Genomic DNA, 19,825 nt, shown 5'->3' with positions numbered 1-19,825 from the left:
CAGTGCATGATTCAGCAGCTAGTAATAACAGTTCCAACTTTTTTTTTCTGTGTGGGGCAGTTCATACGTTTTTCTTGTCCCTTTGTTTGCTGAGAGTAAAGACATCTGTTCTGCAGATGTTTCAGTCTTTTACTATTGTTTTGAAGCATATAGACCAACTCAGTGCTGATAATCTTGCAGTTTGTCCACAAATGTTTGTAGGTCTGTGCATCTAGATGCTGTCTCTAAAATTAAAATAAAATAAACATTTTTCTTCTGCCTGCCTTTTTTTAAGGGGCTTTCAAGGAGTTCAGTACCTTGAATGGTGAAAAATTTATTCTGAGAATTGACCTAAAGCTAAATGAAACTGGCTTTTAAAATTCTAACTTCAGTAAAATCTTTATAGTTTGTCATAGGCTTTTATAAATGTTTTCAAAGCATCTGTTCCCTTTAACTCACTTGCAGTTCTTTAATATCCTTGACTTTTGGAATACCTGTTCTGTATACTTCTTGCTTGTTTTTTCCTGGTTGTTATCCATTATTCCTTTTGTAATTACTTCTTGCTCTGTCCAAAATGCTTTCTCTCTTGGTTTGCTGAAGCTTTGATTTATTCTAACTTTTAAAACTTCTTGACTATGAAAATATTTTACTACTTTGAAATGCAGCTTTGTCTACCTTTCCTGCTGCACCAAACCTTTCAAAAGAAGAGATGAGTATGGAGGGAGGCAAAGCCTGTAAGGAGAAAATGAAAGGAAAGTTCTGGGGTTACGTATTTTCAAACTGCATTTGCTTTTGTGGTGGGTTGACCCTGGGCAGCAGCCAGGCACCCACACAGCCTCTTGCTCCCCCCTGTCTCTTGAGGAATGGGGAGAAAATAGAAGGAAGACAAAAAGACCAGTCAATCAATCTAGTGACAGTTTAGAAGGGAAAGCAAAAGCTGTGCGTGCAAGCAAAGCAAAGTAGAGAATTCATTCACTACTTTCCATCAGCAGGCAGATGTCCAGTCACTTCTGGCAAGGAGGGCCTCAAGCCGCTTAACACTTGCTTAGGAAGACAAACTCCATCACCACAAATGTTCCTTCTTCCTTCTTCTTTCCCTGAGCTTTTTTTCCTGAGAAAGCTTTTTGTCCTCCATAAGCTTGGAAATGTTTTTCCAGGATTAGTTGCTGTCCCAGGGAATGAAGTGAGTTTCACTGGTGTGTAGTTTTATGGCTCCTTCTTGTCTAGAGGAGTGACATTTGCTTTCTCAGAGTCGTCAGAAACCTTGTCTAATTGCTGTGTAGCAAAAATAATGGAGAGTGGCCTTGCAGTGACATGGGCCAGCTCCCTTCCTCAGCGGTTGTCAGTGCATCCCATCAGGTCCCATAGACTTAAGCATATCCCATTTGTTTGGTGTGCCCTCACCTGATCCTTCTCTACTCAGTCTTCCTTGTTCCAGACTTCTTATCTTGGCATCTGGTATACCCAATGGCAAATTTTACCAAACTGCCAAGGCAAAAAGGGCATTAAGTACCTCAGCATTTTCCATTTTTCCTGTCACCCCTTTCCCAGAACCATTCAGTAGCGGGACACACATTTTTCCCAGTCTTACTTTTACTGCTGTTCTTGTTGCTTGTCATGTTTCTTGCCAAATTCATCTTCAGTGTTAGAGTTCGTGAGTGTACTGAGAGTGTTGATGAAATGCATTTTCATAGAGAGCAGTCAATACAATGTCTGTAATGCAGCAGACTGGAGTTTCTGGGGAATCTAGGTCCCTCAGCACCTAACTGAAGGGATTCCCAGAGTCATGTTATGTTTGGATTTTCAGAAGCTCCTGGCAACATTCCTTCCCAAAGGTGTGAAAGAAAGGAAGGAGATCCAGCAGTGGAGGAGAGATTGTTTGTGACTTGAAGGGTGGAAAGGCTTGGAGGTCACACTGCAGAATGGAGAAAGAAACTGTACCTTTCAGCTTTTTGAAAACATGTAGAAAATTGACTTGAAATTGAGTCTATGCAGCATTCTTAGATTCAGGAGATGGTACAGGTTTCCAGCTTAGGAGTTGTTAGCTGCAATTCCAGAGAGAGTACTGGCATAGAACAAGAATCTTGTCAAAGATTTCTGTAGTCTTTATAACTTTTTATTATGTCTTCAGAGCTTCCCCTGAGCATGTTTCTATTCTTCTCTGGTCATTTGCTTGCAGATTGTTTACACATTGTGAGCCCATTTAAAAATGCACTTCCATGATGAAGATGTATTATGTCTTCCCTGAAGTCAAAGGGTGGCTTTTGCTCATGTTATCATTGCCAATTTCCAAAAACACCAAAGAAAAATCCCAAACACGGACCCAGAAGGATTTGGAAGCAAATGAATTTAACTGGCTTTAAGGCTGAACTTAGTGTGGATGACACTAGTCTTAAATATAACTAAAATTAACTTAAATTTGACTAAAAAAAGTACTAGATGGAAAAGCATGGAGTGGGTTGTCATATACAGGAAACCTCCAAGTTTGCCTGCTTGTACTGCTCTAGGAACTTGCTTCTGTATTCTTAAGTTGTGTTCTTGTCCTGCTTGTTCCATCTGTACTTGTATGAGATTTGCATTTGCACCTTGGATGCAAATATTTGGCTTTTATTTTCCATGGTGTTGGAAGATTCATGGTAGTCACATTATGATAGAGTTTTCTTATTGTAGCTTTTCAAGTTTGGTGCTTTTCTTTTGATGTAGCAATTCCTTAATCTCACTAAAAGGCTAACTTAAGTTCTGATTGCTTCTGGAGGGAGACACTGAACGGGATTTGTCCTATATTGAACTAAAATGAGCTGCGTGTGCAGGAATTAAAAGTTTACACCTCTTACAGGCTGCCTTTCCTTTAGATGTTTTTCTTCACTCTTTTTTGAGTATATCTTGCTGTCTTTCAAGATCTCTGCTATTATTTCCTGTTGCTCTTCTCCCTTTTAGTGACCATCTATTACCTTGCTGTCTTGAATTTCCTTGGCCTTTGTGCTTTGTCTACCTCATTGCACTTCTGCTTGTCTCTGTTCTTTCACGTGTGCTTGATTCTCTTGTTTCCACTAAAAATTGACTCAGGTTTTGGCCCAGTGATTTAATCACAGAACATGTAACAGTGGGTATTTCAAGTTTGTTAGTGAGAAAAGGACTTCAGAACAAACTACGAAACCTGAGTTCTACTTCAGTTTTGTGCTTTGACATGTCTTTGTTTCTAACTTGATCAGTTGCAACTGGAAGATGATCAGGGCGTGAATTTGGGACTTGAGAGCAGTTTAACACTTCGCCGTCTTCTCGTCTGGACGTATGATCCCAAAATAAGGTTAAAGACGCTCGCAGCACTTGTTGATCACTGTCAAGGTCTGTTGAACATGAATTAAATATTTCTGGGGAAGTTATATAATTTTGAGTAGTTGTGAATGCTAGAGGTGGGTATCGATAGTGTTACTGCTTGTCTGGACTTTCTTTTCTTTCAGAAATTTTAAAGTAGGTAATTCAGAGGATTCTCCCTCTTGTAGCTTAAACAGAGCATGACAAATTTTAGTGCTGCATTGATACATTCAGACTTCTTACTTTTTTAAAATTAGAATGTGCTCAAAAAATTCAATATTAGGCATGCACTTTTCCATGCTATTTTCAGTTACTCAATCATCTTTCAGAGAATGGTACACTGAAAAAGCCCTACTAATATATTAAGTGGTTGGCTTCGTTTCTTCACTATGTGTGAGTATTGTGCAGCTCCTCTATGTATGATAGCATAGAGGAGTCATTTGCAACTTTTCTGCAGATTCATGTGGAACAACAAAACCTTGCCAACCTGCAGATACCATGTGATTTTGTTGGCAATCAACAAGAAGGTGCTGGGGAGAATCATACTGGAGTTTACCAGAACTTTGGCCAGTAACTGAACTGACCAGTAACCGATGCTTCTCTCTGAGGGTGCTTCAGATTTGAGATTGTTTCCCTTTAGAAAGAGGATCTTAAGCTTTTTTTTCGCTACAACACTTGTTTTACCTTTATTATTGGAATTGGTAGCAATTTTTTTTTTTTAAGTGGGCTTTACTTTTAAGACATTCGTGAAAATTTTGAGTTCTATGGGCTGTGCTGCAAGGAAGTTGTAAGCTGTGCAGCATAGCAGCAAAACCAAATATTCAGTCTATTTTTTAACTTTTTTCTTGACAGCTTCTTTCAGTTGCGAGAAGACAGGCAATATTACCTAATGGAGCTATGGGGGCAACTATGACCAAGAAACAGGAAAGCTGTGTTTGTATGTGTGTGCACAGAGAATATCTGAGAGTGTCAAGTACAGGAGAGAAGGAAAACATACTAAGGCTCCTTTAATGCTTCTCTGGAAGCATAACATTAACCTTTGGGTGTGATCTGATGCCTTGAAATTTGCATTCCTCTAAGCTACCATAAAGAAGACAGGGAACTCTGCTTTTAATACTTTAGTGAGATTAATAAGTCATGCCTTAAAACCTAGCAATTCCATGTTAGCAATAAAAAAATCTACTTTTGCTACATTTTAGAATTGCTGTTTAGCAAGCTCAGTGTGACACACAGGTAGCTAAAATGCTAAAATCAATGGCTGCTAAATTTAAATGAGGTGCATATGGTTTTCCTTCAAATGTTTCTGTTCCTCTCCCCTATGATCTTACAGGGAGAAAAGGTGGTGAACTAGCCTCAGCAGTTCATGCCTATACTAAAACAGGGGATCCCTACATGAGATCACTAGTTCAGCACATTCTTGGCCTAGTATCCCATCCTGTACTGAACTTCCTTTATCGCTGGATTTATGATGGAGAGCTGGAGGATACATACCATGAGGTAATGTATGTGCTACAGTAAATGCTTCATCTCTCTTTGCTTTGGGGTATGATAATCTGTGAGAAGCTTAGAGGAGAATTTGAAAAGTAGACTGTGATGAAAATGTGTAACATTGGAGTAAGCAATACATGCGATAACAACCTGGAATGTCACTCTTTTCATGAATTCTTCATGAATTTGATACCTGTAGGTTGCAATGATGCAGTATATATTGTCTTCAATGAGTCATGTCCTGGGTGTGTTTAGAGTCAGAATGGTGCACTGACAGTAGTTTCTTGCTTCTGAAGACAAAACAATTTCTCTATAGCTTTTCTTACTGTAACAACATTAATGTATGCAGAGTTCTTTGTAACTGTTTAGAATGCAAGCCTTGTATTTGGAATGAAACTCAGAATATTTTTTTCTGACTGCGTACTGTTAACCTTGATAAATAAATTCAGTCTGTCCAATTGGATAGAAGGTTTATGCTTCCAGAATAGAAACTCTGCAGAGTTATTTGTTGTAACTTCTGTAACATCAAGTTCCCATAATTGTTCTTTTTCTTTTGGAAATATTTTTATGCTTTTTTAAATTCTCCCAACACTTTTCTGTCTCAAATAAGATTTAAAAGACTAGACTTTTGTATTTGGTATTTTTGGTGGGTTTGGGTTTTTTTTTGTTGTTGTGTTTTTGTTGTTCCAAGAAGCTAAAGAATCATTTTTTAAAATTAGTTGAGCACTTCTGAGACAAATCTGACTAATTTTACTTGAGAGTGAAAAATGCTGTCTTTTCCTGGAATGTCCTTTTGCTCAAAATTTAAGTGACAGTGAAAGGTGATCTTTAAGGTCAGCATTGTGTAAAATGTCTATGAATCTTTTTTTGTAAGTTTGAAATAAACCTTTTTTTCCCAGGTATGCCCCAGATATGGGGTTTTGTCTTTTTTGAATTTTTATGTAGTTTGTTAGCTCTAGCCTTTGAATGTGCACTGTAAGAGTGTTCTCAATATTGAAAATTATTGTTGGATGTGTTGTACTGAAAGCTACAATTATCATATGATAGACACAGTTTTGAACAAAGACAATTGGCCATTTTTTAGGAAAATGGTATTTGGAAGCCGTGAAAAAAGTTCTTGTCCAAAAAGCTGGTATCTTGTTTGACAGGATGAGAAGAGAATCCATCCAAAATTCACTTCAAAAAAACTAATAAAATAGTTTTAGTTATTTACAAATGAGAGGATTCTCTTGTGTGGAGTTGAGAGAGTGTGGCATTTGATCACCATATCAGTTGCAACATTTTTTGGGGTTTGTGGGTGGTTTTGGGTTTTTTCCTCTGCATCTGTTAAAATAGGAGGAATAATATGTGAAACTATAGGTTAGATTTTACCTTCATCTTTTGCTTTTAATATTTTATTTCAATCTTCAGTTTTTTGTAGCTTCAGATCCTACAGTTAAAACTGATCGGTTATGGCATGACAAGTACACTTTGAGGAAATCAATGATCCCTTCTTTTATTACAATGGAGCAATCAAAAAAGGTAAGAATCTAAAATTTCATCTTCTGATGATTTATTTGCCCTGTGTTGCTGCTTAGATTTCTATTGAGAAAATAGTGGCCAAATTTAACAAAAAATAATCATCCTAGAAATGTTAGGATTGGTTGCTGAGGAGGGCTATAGGACTTTTTCTCCGTTCAGTTCTCTAACTGTTAAACTTTGTTGAAGGAGATCTCAAATAGGGGGAAAAGAAGTTGGTGTTTAAAACCTTTTCATGTTAGCACTGCTGTGGTTGGGACTGTGAAGCTAAGAGCACAGAAAGATGACAAAATATCTTGTTATCCTGGTGGTTGTGGGAGGCTTCTTTGTTTGGTTTTGTATTTTTTTTCTTATATGCAAATCACTTTTTTAAAAATCCTTTTTTCTGCAGGTCCTTCTAATAGGAAAATCCATCAACTTCTTGCATCAAGTTTGTCATGATCAAACTCCATCCACAAAGATGATTGCTGTTGCAAAATCTGCAGAGTCTTCAAAAGATGGTACAGTATTAATATTATTCAGTGTCTCCCCTTTGAACTGACCTCCTATACAATATGTGGTTTAGACTGTAAATTGACTTCATGGATGGTGGGGTGGAAAGGAGTACAAAAGTCCTATCTGCCCCAAAATATAGATAATTTAGTGGGTACTTGTTTTTTACAAAAGATGTAAGTTGATGCATGTGTATAATTTTATTTGATAGGTTTGCTGGATGATTGTTAATGTACTGAATTTCTGAGTGAAACCATTCAAAAAACAGTCTGCCTTCAGCTGGGATGGGAGTAGGATATTCTTGAGTACTGCAATAAGAATTTAGTATGTTTGACTTCTCATCAAAACACACCATCATGTAATTCCATAATAATACTGAGTGAATTTTGTGGTTGAAAAATTAAAATAAAAATTAGTTGTAAATAAGACAATGGGCAATGAAAACAGGACAGAAGCCTTTCTAGCCTTTCTGTAAATGCACTCTACCAACATGTCAAAAAAAAATTAAGTGTGTGGAAGGTTAGTAAAATTGTTTTTGAAGATTACTTAGAATTGGGGTTTCCAGCTGTTGAACGTGAAACCAAAACTTAACTATCACAATTCCTTCAGGTTATTTTGTTTCATTTAGAACAGATCTTGGTTTTAGTGAACGTGAACTTATATACCATTTGTGGTTATTTTTTGGTGGCATATTTGTTGCAATGAAATTAACATTGTTGTGATGAAAGATAGCAAATAGTAAACATCTAAACCAAGGAGACTTTATATACTAAGCAAAGAATGTGTAGGATGCTGCTGCATCTCAGAGAAAGGACAGATTGCTGTCTTCTGGTGAAAGTGGGATTTTGCTACTATACCTTCTTTTGATAACTTGTTAAATATACCAAAGATAGTCTAACTGTTAAGATATAGTTCACTGGATTTAGTTTTCTGATGCTAATTGTCTAAATATTTTTCTGTCAAATTCTTGTTGTTGAACATCCATCTTTACACTTTACAACATAACACTGTATATAAACTTTAAAGCTTGTGTATGTGGGGTTGTTTGGTTTGGGGTTTTTTTCCCCTCCAGATGACCTTGGATTAATTTTACTATTGACTCTTCACACTGTGGACTTCTGGCATGAGTACCTCCTTGAAAGATGTTCTAATTTTAAAATCCCATTCGTATCTGGAAGAATATGTCATTTTATAATGTGACTTTTGTTCTGTGTTCAGTGGTTGCTTAGTCAAAGATAAGCCTAAAGTGCAGAGAGGGGTCAGGGTTAAGTGAATAAGGGCTGTAAATGCATTTGAACAATCATCTTGCCAGCTACTTCTGGAAATATGGAAAAAACATTCTTCGGCTGCACTACTTTCACCACTTTATACAGCATTTATGGCCATGCTTTTCCAATATTTCTTTAAATTTGCACTTATTTCTCTCTCTCCTTGATTGAATGGAGGATCTGCACAAATACAGGTTTCCTATTATGTAGGGGAGAGTTTCAAAGCACTTACATTATCTTAAGTCCTGAGAATAACTGTTTGAGACAGAAATGTAGTTTCACAAATATGTTACTCTATTTGCAGTACACTGAAGGCATGCTGAGCTTATGGCTGGCAGCCTAAAACCTAAACCTCATGATGTTGCACTGCTTTAATTTTGCATGAAACTGCATTTGTGTTTAGGACATTTTACCCATTTAATCCTGAAAGAACATTCTATGTTAGGGATGTTTGAAATGCTTGCTTTCAGGCTTGTTTGTGTCATCTGACAGTATCCTGAAAGTCCCTTCAGATAATTACTTAAGATTATGGAAAGCTAGGATGCCAGTCTGAGTTCTGGATGCTTTTTCTTATTTTTAGTCTGAACATTTCATATGTTTGGCTGTATTATTTCCTTCATTTGCTTTGGAACTATCATGTTATCTATGATGTTTCCCCAGTTTCCTTTTGATGCTGAAGTAATTGTGGTGTAGAAAACTGTCTGAACATGTATTAAAACAAGAAGTCTGACATAACTGTGTAGAATTTGGTCATCTTGCCTGGCAGGGAATTGTAACGTTTGGGAGAGAGGAACAGTAAAAAAGACAGTTAAAGTGACCTCAGCTCCAATGTGTAGTTGTCCACAGTTTGGGGGCTTCTGGACACCAGTAATGACTACATTCAGTAGCAGCTCATGGACCTGCTTGTCAGTGCTTCTAGTCTGACCCTTTCTTTATCCCTTTCTGGCTTTTCAGTGTCCTGATAGAATTTTGCAGTTTTCAAAATATGTGCCTAGACCTCTTGTTTGTTGATGTAAACAATCTTTTTAGCAGTTTTGCATGTCAGACAGGAATGCTGCATTTTGCCTGCACTGGTGTGTGTGTGTGTGTGTATGCAGAGGTGGTGCATTACAGCTACATATGTAAAACTGAACTTTCCAATCTGAGGTGAAGGGCTGTGGCCAGGTCACTTCCTTCAAGGCAAGGGGAGCAGTACTAAGGAGAGGGGAAAGGCTGCTTTTTCTGCTTGAGATACACTGATAGTCTCAACTTTTTACTGTCCCAGAAGTACTGACTTAGACATGTTTGCTCTGGTGTGAGTGGAGACAGGACCAGCATGTCTGACATGGTGAGCTGGTCATAGACAAGCCAGGGAATTGCCTGCTGGCTTTGTCTGTGCCTTGAGCCAGTTCTAGGCCCAGCCTCAGTGTCCAGGGGCTGAAGATATTAGCTGGTAACTTTTTCTGGATTTTGTTCCCTCTCTTGTTTTGCCTGTAAGGCTCCCACCATCTTGAGGAAAGACACTTGCACTTGCTGCAGGCTGTATTAATTCTCACATCCCTGAGCTTGATGTGTGTTACTTTTCTCCAGTGTAGGGATTTTGAGCACAGCAATGTATTAAAAAAGTATCATCTCTTTGACATCTCTTGCGCTTTTTGTGTCTTATGGAGAGTTTCACTGGTTACTGAATGATAGTTTGGAAACTTCCAGGAATGCCATTGAACCAGACACTGAGTTTTCCCTTTTTTAAAGAGTGACTTCTTTATTAGAGCCACAGCTTATTTCTTCAATTTATAAGCATTTTATTAGTTGAGTAATTAAAGTGGGAGTATATAATTAATTCTGAAGAAGGTCTGAATCTTATGATAGTGGCAATCCAGTATTTGGAGTATTGCTCCATGTTGCCTGAAGAGGCCACAGTTCTTGCTATCTCATAACAGCTTTACTGGAGTCCCTTTCTTGATAAGCTTATAGTTGCAGAAAACAGTGAAATAAACTTCCTACTACTTTCTTTGGCTTCCTACTTTCTGTCCCCAAATTGCCATGCATTAAAGATGGTTGCTGGCTATACCACAGGTAATTAAAGCATATTTCCCATTCTCTTATATATGGAAACACTCTTCTGTTGAGTGTTTAACATTCTGAATCTTTGATTTATTCTTCCCCACACCCTTATAAGTGCCTTGTGATTTAGATTCCCCCAACAAAAGTTTGTTCTAACTCTGGGCTTTTAAATCTCCTTAAATTATTTGATTTGTAAACTGCAGTATTTCAGCAAGCTTAAAAATCCCCAAATTTTTGTGTAAAAGTGACATATGACCTTCTGCTGGAAAGTATAAACTGGGCCCAGATTAAAAGTAATACTGTTGAAGTGTAGGTTGCTTTAGATTTGTTTTCACTTTTGCTATGGCAAATATATAACACAGTGGATCAGAAGAAATGGTAGTTTTTCTGTTTGTGTGTTTCAACTCCAGAGCTTGTTTGCCTTAGTTTTGGAAAACTACTAATTTAGTTTTAATTTTTATTTTCTTCTAGCGGCTGATTTGTTCACAGATCTGGAAAACGCATTTCAAGAGAAAATCGATGCAGCTTATTTCGAAACCAGCAAATACCTGCTGGATGTTCTCAATAAGAAGTACAATTTGCTGGAACACATGCAGGCCATGAGGCGCTACTTGTTACTTGGTCAAGGAGACTTTATCAGGCATTTAATGGACTTGCTCAAGTAAGACAATAGGAAGGATAATTATGTTGAATTTCTGATGATTCTGTGCATGATCAGCACAGAAACTGTTTTGCTTTTTGAAGAGGACCCTCTAAGTACCTTTTTCAATTAAACCTTTGAGTAATAACTTTTAAATTCTATTTTGGGTTTAATTTCTTTGACCCTGAGGCTTAAAGTTTGTTCTTCCTTTTTGATAAGAAGTACATACAGTACCATTTCACAAAGTCTTGAAAAGTTGCACTAATATAAGTATCTTTATGCCAGCCCTGTGACAGCCTGGAGGATGTTGGCACTTCTCTTGCTCCTGTCAGCAAGTTTAAGCAGAAAAGTTCTGCTGCTCTTAATGCCACTGGTTAGCACTGCTGGGATTGTTAGGCCTCTATATTTTGGAGGTGTTTGGTCCAAAACATTGTGCAAAATCTCAATGCAATTTTAAAAATCTGATTGATTCCTCACCAGCTTCTGTTTTAAGCACTCAGGTGCGCCCTCAACTACTGATTCCAGTTCTTAAAGTGTATTTGCAAGCTCACTTTTATGTGCTGGTGTTTTATAAGAAACTTAGTCAATCAGAAACATTGTTTGCAAAGCTTTTCTTTGGTCTAGAAGACAGGCTTTGTAATAGAGCTTTCATTAACTTGTTTGTAAATCAAAATCAACATTGTCAGCTGGTGGTTTTACATGACCATGCTTTTTAATGTGAAGCAGAATGAGGTTGGTTTATGATAGAGTCAGTATTGCATTTGAGGCAGAAGGAGTGAGAGGCTTTCCACTACTGATCTGAGGGGGAGAGGGGTAGTACAAGAGTTGCATGTTGCAGCTCTTTGGAAAGTTTAAGTTATGTGGAGGGGGTAGGTTTCTGTGCTTCTGCCAGCACTTCTGAGCCCATGAGATGGCTATTAGTAAGTTTCTCAAAACTGAAGTGAAATTATTGGTTTGATATGCTAATGATGTAATCTGCCTCATTTTAGATATGAATGCGACCCAAATTACAGACTAGGTAAACTAGCAATTCTGGTAACTTCGAATTACTGGCATTAAATGAGGATTAAGTTATTCCTCAGGCTAATGTCAGGAGCATAGCTGCATATGAATACACATATTCTGCTCATACTCTGCACAAATATTTTGCTCACTGATTTTCTTCATGGTTAAGACTGAAAGAGCAATATGGGACGTTTTGAATGTCTGTTAGAAAAGGATTTTGCTGTGTGCTGCAATTACTACTGAATTTGCTGCTGCAGTGTATATCTGTAATGTGCTATGACTGTTTCATAACTACCAGGCCTGAGCTTGCACGACCAGCTACAACCTTATATCAGCATAATCTAACTGGAATCCTGGAAACAGCAGTGAGGGCAACGAATGCCCAGTTCGATAATCCTGAGATTCTCAAGCGATTGGATGTTCGACTTCTGGAGGTCTGTTGCATCATGGTGACTCTAACCTAAAACATACCTTTGTGTGTGTGTGTGTGTGTGTGTATACATGCAGACATCTATAGGAAACAAAACTTACATATGTGTATATGAATACATTTCCTCCCTTCCTTTCCACTGACGTTTATTTTGAATAAAATAAATGTCATTTAATGAGTCTTCTTTTCCCCTTCCCTGTCTATTGTCTAGTTGTATTTCAAGATGTGGGTTTACAGCTATTGACAACACAAGGTTGAGTATTTGGGGCCCAACAGAAATTGATGCTGGTGACCCTGATGCTGAAACTTTGAAAGCTTAATTCCTAGAAGTGAGGCTTAAGTGATGAACTATAGCATCTGAAATAAGTCTCTTTCAGATTTCAGATGCCAAAGAAATTTTACCTTACATTTATTTTCCTTTACTAGGTTCAATGGAGAAACATTGACATTACAAACATCAGTATTTGTGTGAGATGAGTGTCATCCTTGTATCAAAGGGTTTGATCAATTTTTGCTTAATCAGCTACTTTGAACAAGCAACTCATGTATATCTTGTTGATGTGAATACTTGTTTGCTCGTAGGACCTTGAGAATGAAGGAGTAAGCAATAGTTGGTCTTCAGCATCAGTATGCTCTGATTATGCACTGAAAGTAGCATATCTTTCTAATGCAGGTATCTCCTGGGGACACTGGATGGGATGTCTTCAGCTTGGACTATCATGTTGATGGGCCAATAGCAACGGTAAAGTCATACACTGCTGGCTCTGACCGTGTCTTGAGTGCTGAATTAAATTGCTAAGTATTTTTTGATTCAAGTAATCATTTTTTGTTCTGGAATGTGAGATCAGAGAGATTGTTTTTTGCATCTAGGATGCACCCATTATATCATCAGTTAAGAAAAAAATCTCAGCTCTTACCTGTGAGTGCTGAAAAGCTACATTTAAAACAAGCATTACTGAAAATCAGTAATGTGTTTATTCCAGCAGAGTTTTTAGCAAGTAGTTAATATATTGAATGCTCCTATTCTTTCATTATTACTAGTCTGTAGATGCTAATTTGGGATAATTTGCAAGGAAATGAAGAAAGTGTTTGTGGAGAACTTACTTAAGCTATTTAAGCAGCATTTGACAGATAGTTGCACTGTTTTTCAGAATGTATTTAGCCTCTATAAAGAACCTGTAAAGAACTCATTTTTAAGCAGGACAAACTGTGAGTCTGACCAGGAGAAGGGATATTTGTATGTAGTTTTAAAAGAGGCGTAGGCTTTGTTTCCCCCTTTTTACACTTCCAGCAGTGTCCTCTGTGTACTTGAATGCTAGGCAGCTGTTCAGCCCTCAAGGGAGGATCTTTCCAAAACTTCTGGGATATCCAGGAAACTTTTTTCAATATTTACCAATAAACTCCATGGATCAGACAAGACAGACTGGGAAGAAATTCTTGGTACTTCAGGATATATGGTATGTCTATTAATTTGCACTGATATTTTCTTTGTTTTGTAGGTATTTACACGTGAGTGCATGAGCCACTATCTAAGAGTATTTAATTTTCTTTGGAGAGCAAAGAGAATGGAGTATATTCTTACTGATATATGGAAAGGACACATGTGCAATGCAAAGCTACTGAAAAGCATGCCAGGTGAGAGGTGTCCAAATGGATGACATGCCTGTAAAATGGATTTAGATGACTACATCTTATTTTAAACTGTGTTTTGAGGGGAAAAAAATGAATTATGTTCAGAATAATTTTGTATTTTTGTGCTCCTCTTGACTGGCTGTTTAACAGTAGATGATGGTGATGATGAGGAAGGTAAAATAACCTAATTGTAAATGGGAGTTTCCTATTTGTTGTTTTACTTAATCCTTGGTCCCTGTCTTGAAAAGTTGCACTAACACAAGTATCTTTATGCTGGCCCAGTTGTGAGACTGTAACTTTTTCATTCCTTCCTATTCATCTTCCTTGATGCCTTTCTATTTGTACCCTGTGTCTCCCTCTTTCTTGTGCTGTCTGTTAACTCTTAAGTCTCATACAGACACAGTTCTGAATTTACTAATTTTACCTTCACTTATTCCCTTTGCTTTTATTTAGCTAAGAACAGAAGAGGCTAAGAATAGAAAGATGTTTGAGAAGAAATAGGAAAGCTCTGAAGTGTAGTGGCTCTGGGACTGGGACTTTTTGATCCTATTTCTCAGCTAGAGAATATAGACCTATTTGTGAGCATCTGTACTGGCTCACTCTTGACTTTTTTTAATCTATCCAAATTTCCTTCAGTAAAAAATAAGTGAGAGTTATGCTTCTTTATGACATAGTAATATTTACAAATTTATTGTTTTATAATTAAGAGCCCTTGGTGGGTGGCAGAGGACACTTGGCCTCAGAAGGTCACTGGGAAACAAGCTCTTGTAAAAGTCTGCTTTAGTGCACAAGGCTGGTATCTGGAATGGTGCAAGATAAACAGGTTTCCTTTCTGCTTTTCTGAGATAGGATGTTCACTGTCATTTCCCTGTCCCAAGTAAGTGCTTGTTTCACTGGAAAACAGTGTTCAGTGTCTGGAAAATAGTGGTTTTTATTGCATTCTTGGTTTCTCTTGCCTTTGAGGCTGGCGTGCAGTTAACAGATTATATTCCCCTCACCTGAGGGTCTTCTGACTGTAGCTGTCTCCAATTGCCCAGGTTTCATCTGTTATGTTTTCAACAGAAAGCTTGTTTCGGCACTCTTAGCACACAGGTGGTGTCTTCTTTGGCTCACATTTTCTAGGAGGTAATTGTGCAATGTTCTTTGCTCCTCTGTGCCAGCCAGTATTGCTGCTACCATCTAAGATTAGTGGCTGTGTTATGAAGTATTTTGTTGGGTGGAAAAAAATTTGCCAAGCTGATTTGGTGGCTGTGCTTGTCCTTGCAGACTTTAACATACTATCTCCTTGGATTTTTTACAGAGCTTTCTGGGGTGCTGCATCAGTGTCACGTTCTGGCATCAGAAATGGTCCATTTCATTCATCAAATGCAGTATTACATTACATTTGAGGTATACAATTATTTACTTGGAAAATGAAGCACTTTTAATGTTCTTATGTCTTATGTCACATATGTCTTATGTGTCTTAAATTTTCAAGAGATTGTCATGTAGCAAATCACAACAGCTCAGTCCTGTGTCATTGCTCCAGGTGCTTGAATGTTCATGGGATGAACTCTGGAATAAGGTCCAACAAGCACAGGACTTGGATCACATCATTGCAGCTCATGAAGTTTTTCTGGACACTATCATAGCTCGGTGCTTGCTGGATAGTGATTCCAGGGTAAGCCTTCTCCTTTGCATTAAATTGTAACTCTATGATCTTGGCATATATATTAGGAATCACCTTCTTTTACATTTAAGAGTAAAGGGAAAAGTAATTCTTATTCCTCTAATATAAGATTTTATAAGGGTAGGTTCTGTATGTGCTGCCCAGATGTAGTGACATATGTTGATAATAAAACTGTAGTGTGAGCCAGTTGTTTTTGGTCCTGAGAAGCTGTGTGACCATGAAACAACTGACTTAGGGCTTTGCAAAACAGTCTCTCTAGCTGTGTGTAAAAAAGGTTGTTTTTTTTTTTAATTTACTCATGTTCTGGAAAATGGTAACATAAAACTCTTGTGCTGTACAACTGTTTAATTATGTTGTTGCTTGTCTCACAGGTACTCCTCAACCAGCTTCGAGCAGTTTTTGATCAGATCATTGAGCTCCAGAATGCCCAAGATGCAATGTACAGAGCTGCTCTGGAGGAGCTGCAGCTGAGATTGCAATTTGAAGAGAGGAAAAAACAGCGTGAGCTTGAGGTGCAGTAAGGATATTACTAGAATGTGAAAATTAATTTAGTCAGATACACTTGCCTTTGGACACATGGAGAATTTTAGATACCATGTAGAGATACAGCAAAAATGCAAAAGTGGTTGGGACAGATGTAAAAGTCAGCAGTTGCTAGTGACTTCTAGCAAAAGTGCTGAGTGGTGTTTTTGATTTGTCTTGCCCAAAATCTGAGTTGATTTCTTTACTGAACTTTGCAGGATGAAAAATTTAGAGCTCTTTTAGATAAAGTAAATGGAACCCTTTTGCAAAAGATGCTGTAACTCTGTGTCTGCTTCCCTGCTGTGAGACTGACATGCAGTGTTGGTGTGGAACTTGCCTGCTTTGCTGATCTTTGATTTCTTTCATGGGCTGTACAACTACCAAAGGGGACTGGATAGTTTCCATATTGGAGGCTCTGTATTTGGTTGTCTATGGCAGTGGTTGTTTTTCATAAACCTGATGTAGCTGGGCAGAAGGTGACCCAGTTAGCAATTTGAATCATGTGATGCTTGACCTCTTGTTTGGTTTCTGTGTAGGGCAAGTGGGGTGTAACTGCATCAGAAGAGGAAGAAGAGAACAAGAGGATTAAAGAATTTCAAGACTCAATACCTAAAATGTGCTCACAGCTGCGAATACTCACACACTTTTACCAGGTGCCTCATAAATGATGTGTTTTTTAAATACACTGAGCTTTGTGTAGAAATGAATTTCAAATATTGAGTAGGTATTCTACTTGCAAATATTGAGCATCTGTATTCATGTGTGTGCAGTTTGTAGATCTAGGTCCTTGTTTTTTCCATCTCTGCTTATAAGCCTGTATTTACTGTCCTTACTAGTCAAAGGTTTTGTGATCATTTATGTTCCCCTGACAAAGGAGAAGAGTTGTTTGATGTAAGTTGTTTTCTTCCTCCAGTAGTGAAAGTAATAGCTTCTTTTGGTGTAGTCTGAGGGGAAAAGATAAACTGGAATGGAGAAGGAATTCTTTCTCACTGTCTTTGCAAGTCATTGCTATTAAAGACTGCAGAAAGTTTCTTATTAAGGGCCTTGCCTAACCCAACACTTAATTTGAAGCTCACTGATGGGGGCAGTGGATGTTTGGTGGGACATGTGAAGGCTGTCTTCTATAATAATTTATTTATTCTGGCTTTGTCTTAATTTGTTATATCTGTGAAAGCTACCATTCCCCAGAAAAATGAGCCTAATCTTGAAGTGTAGGTTGTAAATAAACTGTAGTTTATGTGCTCAACAAGATTGCTACAAGTTGGCAATGTAGGTTTTGCCTGCTTGGACTGTATTCATGCTGAGCCCTACTATGGACTTTCCATACAGGACTGCTCTGGCTAGCCTTGGCCATCTCTGGAAGTAATGGAGTGCTCTAGTTATGGTCATGTCCGTGTTAATATTTGGTGGAGATTAGGAATGAGCTCTTCAAGTGAGTCTTCCCACCCTCCCAGCCCTCTCCTTTCCTGTATACTGCAGGGCTCCTGCCATGGTGTGGCTAGAGCCAAATGGGAAGGTGGGATGCAGAAATGTGCTGCCCACATGCCAAGTGCAAATCCCCCATCAAATTGCCCCAAGTGCAGTCTAGCTGGGTCTGTAGCACTTGACTGCCCCACTGGGCACATGCTCTGCTGTTCTGGGGTGCCACGTGCAGCTGTACAACCCACATCAAATGGGTATGTTTGAAGCCAGCAGTGCTCTAATGCTGGCCTGGATGGCATTGTACCTGCAACATGGACAGAAGGTGAGGTCTCCTGATGGCCCAGGTTGGATTCTGAGTGCTGTTCCAGGCAGTGGCACACAGAGGTAGCTGCTCTGCAGTCTGTGAGCCTTCAGAGAGATGAATGGTGTTGGCAGGGCACAGGGAGTGGGGAGCACACTTGAATAGACCAAGCTGTTTGCTCTGTAGTCTCTGACATGCATAGCAGATATTTTGAAGATAAAAGTGAGGCTCTGGGTTTTTACAGAATGAATCCAGCATAACTGATTTGTTAACAGTTGGATATGAACCCTTGTGCTTGTCTTTTCCCAGGTTCTCTCTGCCTCTTTACCAGGTCTGTGCACCACCTGGCATTTTGTGCAAAACACACCAGGGATGTTTTCTTAGCTGCCATTTGTTTTTTTCTTTCTCCTTCAGGGAATTGTCCAGCAATTTTTAGTCCTGCTGACAACCAGTTCAGACGAGAGCCTTCGTTTCCTCAGCTTCAGACTGGACTTCAACGAGCACTACAAGGCCAGGGAGCCACGGCTGCGTGTGTCGCTGGGCACGCGGGGCAGGCGCAGCTCCCACATGTGACATGGCTGCTCAGGGTGGCAGTGCAACATCTGCAGGCTGTGGGAGCTCTCCTTGGACACAGCAATCAGCAGTGACATAGTGCAACCAAACTGTGTGATCGGTGTCTACCATTGCTGCAGGCAACATGTTTTCAGTCGTGTGATTGTGTGACGTTGTCTGGCAGAGAGCAAAAAACGCAGGGTTTTTTACACTGATGTTTCTAGAATTACCAGACTGAATGGGCTGATTGAACGTCATCCAATCAACTTGTTAAATCATCCTTTTAAACAAATGCCAACTTTATTTGAAGCTTTCTGAGCTTTTTCCACTGTAACTTATTTCTGTGTCAAAGAAATCACATCTTTTGTTTATAGAAAGCACCATTTCCTTTTTTAACAAGAAAATAAGAAGGTTATTTTTTCTATATGTACTTGTTCTATTTGAAGAGAGCTTTTGTTAAAGCAAACAGATCAGGACCCAGACCTATTGTCCTTGTTAAGAAGCTATACAGCATTTCGTTATGCTGATTTTCAGTGTTGTGATGTGTTTGACTGTGTGAGAAACTTTGTATCAGGAGACATAAACTTATATTTAATTTTTCTGTTGTTTTCAAAGTTAAAAACCTGGAATAAAAATTTAGTGGGGAAATTCTGTGGGTACTGTACAGAAACAAACTGTAGAAGCAGAGTCAGGAGTGTATCTGTTGCACATAAGATCTAAAATGAGGTTGAAGCCTCAGTTCAGTGAAGGAAAGTGTTGGTTAAGATTGAATAATTAATTTTCAAAAACAGATATGTGGAAACAAACTGACTTGGCTAATGTTGAATTCATTCTCTTTCCTATTTTTTTCATTGTAAATATTTATATATTGCTGTCCAGATGTTGGGGAGAGGGGGATTCTTCTTTTGCTAAGTTGTCATTATATCAGGTCATTTACTATGTTCCACAAGTGCAAGCTTAGAAAAATAAAAACACAATTATCTTTCAAACAAGTGTGTTGCTTTTTGTAATTGAAAGTTTATGATTTTTTCACAGGTTAAGAAAGGAGAAGCTTCCATTTAGAAGCATACTGATTTGCAGATCCCTTCCCATTGTGGGATTTGAGTACTAATCTTACCTGCACTGAGAGTTGTGTGCAGTTCATTAATTAACAGTTACCCTCAGATCAACCAGCTCTGTGGCCTTTTTTGCCTTTTGCCCCTACTCTGCTTGAACCCTTGGCAGGCAGAGGCACCTGCCAGGCCCTGCAGGTTAGGCAGTGAACTCTGATTGGGATGATGTGCTGACTTGCAGCCCTGGACTTGTTGGTTTGCTCTCTGGACACCAGGATTCCTGTCATGCAGGCCTCAGAATCCTTGCTTTTGTTAAAACATACAAGGCTTTTAACCCTGTGCCCTGCTGGTGCAGTACTGTCACTGGGTGTAGTGTGCAGGCAGCATTTCAGCTGTAAGCAAGGATGGACTCAAGCCAGTGGCACTCAGTGAGCCAAGGGAAAGCTGAAGGATACTGAGTTTGGATCATTTCACAGGTGGGTGTAACTCCATTTTTG

The 19,825-nt window shown here is 38.6% G+C and overlaps 1 protein-coding gene across 1 annotated transcript in view; it reads left to right on the top strand.

The window, feature by feature from the left end:
• Window positions 1–19,268, top strand: part of TUBGCP3 (tubulin gamma complex component 3) — a 48,792-nt gene extending 29,524 nt beyond the window's left edge. The window contains exons 10-22 of the mRNA XM_085053086.1: window positions 3,192–3,324; window positions 4,625–4,791; window positions 6,193–6,303; window positions 6,692–6,800; window positions 10,575–10,764; window positions 12,047–12,182; window positions 12,852–12,920; window positions 13,678–13,813; window positions 15,111–15,199; window positions 15,339–15,470; window positions 15,851–15,991; window positions 16,538–16,654; window positions 18,139–19,268. Of these exons, the coding sequence (XP_084909212.1) occupies window positions 3,192–3,324; window positions 4,625–4,791; window positions 6,193–6,303; window positions 6,692–6,800; window positions 10,575–10,764; window positions 12,047–12,182; window positions 12,852–12,920; window positions 13,678–13,813; window positions 15,111–15,199; window positions 15,339–15,470; window positions 15,851–15,991; window positions 16,538–16,654; window positions 18,139–18,297 (1,689 nt within the window). The 3' untranslated portion in view covers window positions 18,298–19,268. The remainder of the gene's footprint in view (window positions 1–3,191; window positions 3,325–4,624; window positions 4,792–6,192; window positions 6,304–6,691; window positions 6,801–10,574; window positions 10,765–12,046; window positions 12,183–12,851; window positions 12,921–13,677; window positions 13,814–15,110; window positions 15,200–15,338; window positions 15,471–15,850; window positions 15,992–16,537; window positions 16,655–18,138) is intronic.
• The last annotated feature ends 557 nt before the right edge of the window (window positions 19,269–19,825 follow it).

The sequence above is a fragment of the Lichenostomus cassidix genome, chromosome 1, assembly GCF_008360975.1.
Source record: "Lichenostomus cassidix isolate B80296 chromosome 1, HeHo_3.0, whole genome shotgun sequence".
Taxonomy (NCBI): domain Eukaryota; kingdom Metazoa; phylum Chordata; class Aves; order Passeriformes; family Meliphagidae; genus Lichenostomus; species Lichenostomus cassidix.
Note: the sequence above shows the minus strand (reverse complement) of the source record. Positions and strands in the feature narration are given on the sequence as shown.